This window comes from Triticum dicoccoides, chromosome 3B, assembly GCF_002162155.2.
Source record: "Triticum dicoccoides isolate Atlit2015 ecotype Zavitan chromosome 3B, WEW_v2.0, whole genome shotgun sequence".
Classification (NCBI taxonomy): domain Eukaryota; kingdom Viridiplantae; phylum Streptophyta; class Magnoliopsida; order Poales; family Poaceae; genus Triticum; species Triticum dicoccoides.
The window spans coordinates 725,981,624-725,985,434 of NC_041385.1; the positions used below are offsets into that span (position 1 = coordinate 725,981,624).

Here is a 3,811-nt window from a genome sequence, read left to right on the forward strand (position 1 = left end):
ATGTACCTCAATATAAATATCCATATATATGAGATGAAATGTTCATCTCATGTTTCAAAACTAGTCATGAATACAAGAAATGTATATTCATCTATTTTCATACAAAGTATTCATGTATTTTGTATAAAAAGTTCATTTTTTAAATTAGCATGCACCTTCAGATATATATACATTTACTTTGAAAACATATTCAAATATTGACCAAAAATGCAGATTAAAAACATAAAACATAACAGAAAAAAAGAAAAGTAAATACATGAAACAAAAGATAAAATAAAAACAAGGTATAGGAGGCAAAACAGAAAAACAAAGAAAGAAACTTGTTTGGGCGACAATATGTTGATATGGGCGTAGAATAGGATTAGCTGATATTAGTACGTCCGCCTAGTTTCTGAGAAAGATATCTAGGTGCACACAAATAGTTGCCTACTGATCCTATATATATATATATATATCCAAGTAGACGATTCCATTTTAAAGCACATACATGCTTTCACATCATCAAACACATGTAACCCTTTCATTTTTCACTTTCCATCACATGCAAGCCCTTCACATCATCAACCAGAAGCAAGACTTCCCATCATCAAGTGCATGCAACCCTTCCACTTTACACTTTTCACCACATACAAGCTCTTCTGGTCAACCACACACAAGCGCTCTACATCATCAAAAAGTATTCACGAACAAATAATTGAAGCAGAAGTTCATAAGGCACTATACCGTGCATCCACCCGCCACTATACTATTGAGTGTGCTATCGTTCATACGGGGAGAATGTGGTGTGGTATAATTCTTATATATTCCAATTTTATTGCTGTAAATTCCCGCTGGTATTATCTAGTTTGGACAACTTGGTGCATATGCATGCAGCTTCATTAATCCGGTTTAATATTCCCAACAGATTTTGTTTGAAGTAAATATCTTGACATGCACGCTAACTTTCTCTGTGTCCTCTTGCAGTGAGTGTCAAGCTAGCAATGTAAAATCAGGAGCAAGGTGGCCGGCCTTCTTTGGCTGCACCGAGGTAATCCCCACGACGGTGAGCCTTCCTCCGTGGCTCCGCTACTACAAGGATACAACTTGCATCAGATCAACATACTGCAACACCAATCTTCAAGCAAACGTACGTATAACATATCCAGATAGTTAGTCCCATACCAAATCAGCGACGCTTATTTTGGAACGGAGAGAGTACATGTGATGTGTCTACACCATCTCGTTCATGAATAATGATCCGAATACCCCGGCCGTGAGCCGTGACACATGCAGGGTGCTTCCCGCCGTCCGAAGTTCACGGAGCTCACCGCAGACAATCTCAAGATCCTGTGCGACGCGCTTGAACTGCGCGTTCCGTGGCATGGGAACATCGTTCCCGGCATAGCAAGCACGGTGCTCCGGTGCCGATCCGGCGTGACAAGGAGGAGGGTGGGGGACAAGCCGTTCAATTCATTGTCGTCGTCAACAACGACCTGGTTGCTCTTCCATGGAAGGGACGGTGTCGTCAAGACAGCGGTTGCTCGGGAGCTTGCGAGGCTCGTCTTTGGATCCTACACCGACTTCACTGCCCTGCAGGGTTACCCCGACATTGCCGCACAAACCGGCAAACTCGCCCTCAAGAGGCATAGATCACCGGAAAACAATGGCGATGGCAACGGTGGGGACGTTGGAGCGAGGCTGTTCAAAGCGATCGCAGAGAACCCTCACCGCGTTATATTGATCGATGGTGTCGACCAACTGGGTCGCGATTTGGAAACACGCATCAAGAACGCGGTTGCGGGAGGAACACTAATGGGAGGATGCAACGGCGACGTGGTCGATTTGGAGGATGCCATCATAGTGTTGAGCTCTAATGTGTTGGACTCGAGGTCTATGGTTTCCGCTTCCTCCCCACGGGTGAAGCGACGGTTTACCAGGCAGAACTGCGAGGATGGTGACGCCGCGGAGATGGAAATGAGATCTCGTCGTCATCTTAGCTGGGACTTGAACGTTTGTGCAGTTGATGAGGACGAGGAGGAAGGCAGTTTTGACGGGATCATGAATGTCGTGGATGGTGTTTTCCTTTTCAATTAGCTGGAAAATTTCATATCTTTCTAGTTATTTCATATCATAGTTTAATGGCTAATATGAGTTTCGCTATCATAAAATTGTTTTTTGGCTTTGTCATACGTAAGTTGATTTAGATGTTCTACCAGGCCAAGGATCATAGTTTAAAATCTAATATGAGTTTGTCTATCAGAAAACTCTTTTTGGCTCTGTGAATACATAAGTTTCTCATTAAAACTGAGCATGAGTTATCCATTTCCATTAATAGCATAATGTAAATACAACCAGAATTTGTAGACAGGAAGCGAGGAATGGGAGAGAGCGAGTCCAACGCACTGCCATGAAACCCGCTCGCAATCGAAAACACACACTATGAAACAAAAACCTGACAACACCGTACAATAAAACTCATAAAAATAGTAGAACTATCATAAATATAATAATGTTCTTATGTCTAGTTGGATGGTGCCCCTATGCTCAGATCACCTAGGTCTGTCGTAGGAGCATGTTCATAGTGGAGCTAGCCTTCAACATGCATATATAGTGGTCTTCATGCATTGGACGTGGCGGCGATTGCACGCTCACGGACGAGGGCCATGGCTTTGGCCATGTGGCGATAGTCGAAGCATAATTTGGACGCCTCCGCGGGCAAAGTAGTCTAACTACATAATTCCATTTCAAAATCTTGCATATCTTCAAACTTTAGTAAGCTTCGTGTCTCTATGGGAAATAATGGGAAGGAAGTTGAGTTTTCTTTTAATGCATTAAAACATATGAAGGATGACCGATTGGAGGTTTGTCCAAAGTGACCAACTTTAATTTCTACGCTTGATACTGAGGAGGAGGAGGAGGGTGGGGAAACCTCACATAATAGAAGTTGGACTACTTTGTCAATGGCCTAACGGAAGTGGTTTTGGATGAGGTGTTACTTGGGAGCATTTTATGCGATCTAATTCTACATGCATCACACAAGTTCACCTGGAGTATGGTCACTGATTATGGGGCATCTGATGAGGAAATCAATACCATTGTTACACCCACAACCCTGTTGCTATACATACTGGACCAACTACTAGAGCTCACGCGCGCCAATTGAATTACCAGGTACTTTCGTTTCTTGGTAACAATTCTAATGTTCATGAGAATATGATGCTGCCTAAATTGGATATATTTGTGTTAATTACTAATGAAGGGCCTAGCATGGACAAGAGGGATGTACACTGGAGCAGGATCCAACATGGAGATGAAGGCGCGCGTGAAGGGAACCGGAATGGCGTTTCTAGTGCATATTTCAGCACTTAGAAGCCTCCGTGATGACATACAAGGACCTGGACAAAATATACAAGATGCCTCTTCATAAATTCCGTCCATAGCTTATTTTAGGTGCCGCGCTACCTTATTTTTGGGCCAGGCCCATGTAATTTCAAAATACTTGAGTATAGCCTGTTTTTAGAATCCGTATTTGTGGGGAAACAAGAGTTAGGGTTGGTTTCGGACCCCTCCTCCAAGGGTCACGAAATTTCCCCCTCTTCCTCCATATATACATCCCTAGGACGTCGTTTAGACTTTGGGTTTTGTGTAGATCAAAGTTCGCCATAGCTGCAACTTCGCGTCCTTCATTTGTGTTCAACGACCAGACCAAGATGTCACAGAACCCCACTTTCATCAATAAAGATTTCATCTTATATTCGTAATATCCAGATTGCAGTCTCTGTTTCTTGCTTGTTCTTTGTTTGCATGCAGGAAATAGACCCTCGTGGTCAGG

General features: G+C 43.0%; 1 protein-coding gene across 1 annotated transcript in view; it reads left to right on the forward strand.

Annotated features, from left to right (window-relative positions):
- The window catches only part of LOC119281963 (protein SMAX1-LIKE 3-like), a 4,706-nt gene extending 2,590 nt beyond the window's left edge, over positions 1–2,116 (forward strand). The window contains exons 2-3 of the mRNA XM_037562349.1: positions 964–1,126; positions 1,273–2,116. Coding sequence (XP_037418246.1) covers positions 964–1,126; positions 1,273–2,073 — 964 coding nt within the window. The 3' untranslated portion in view covers positions 2,074–2,116. The remainder of the gene's footprint in view (positions 1–963; positions 1,127–1,272) is intronic.
- Positions 2,117–3,811: the final 1,695 nt, after the last annotated feature.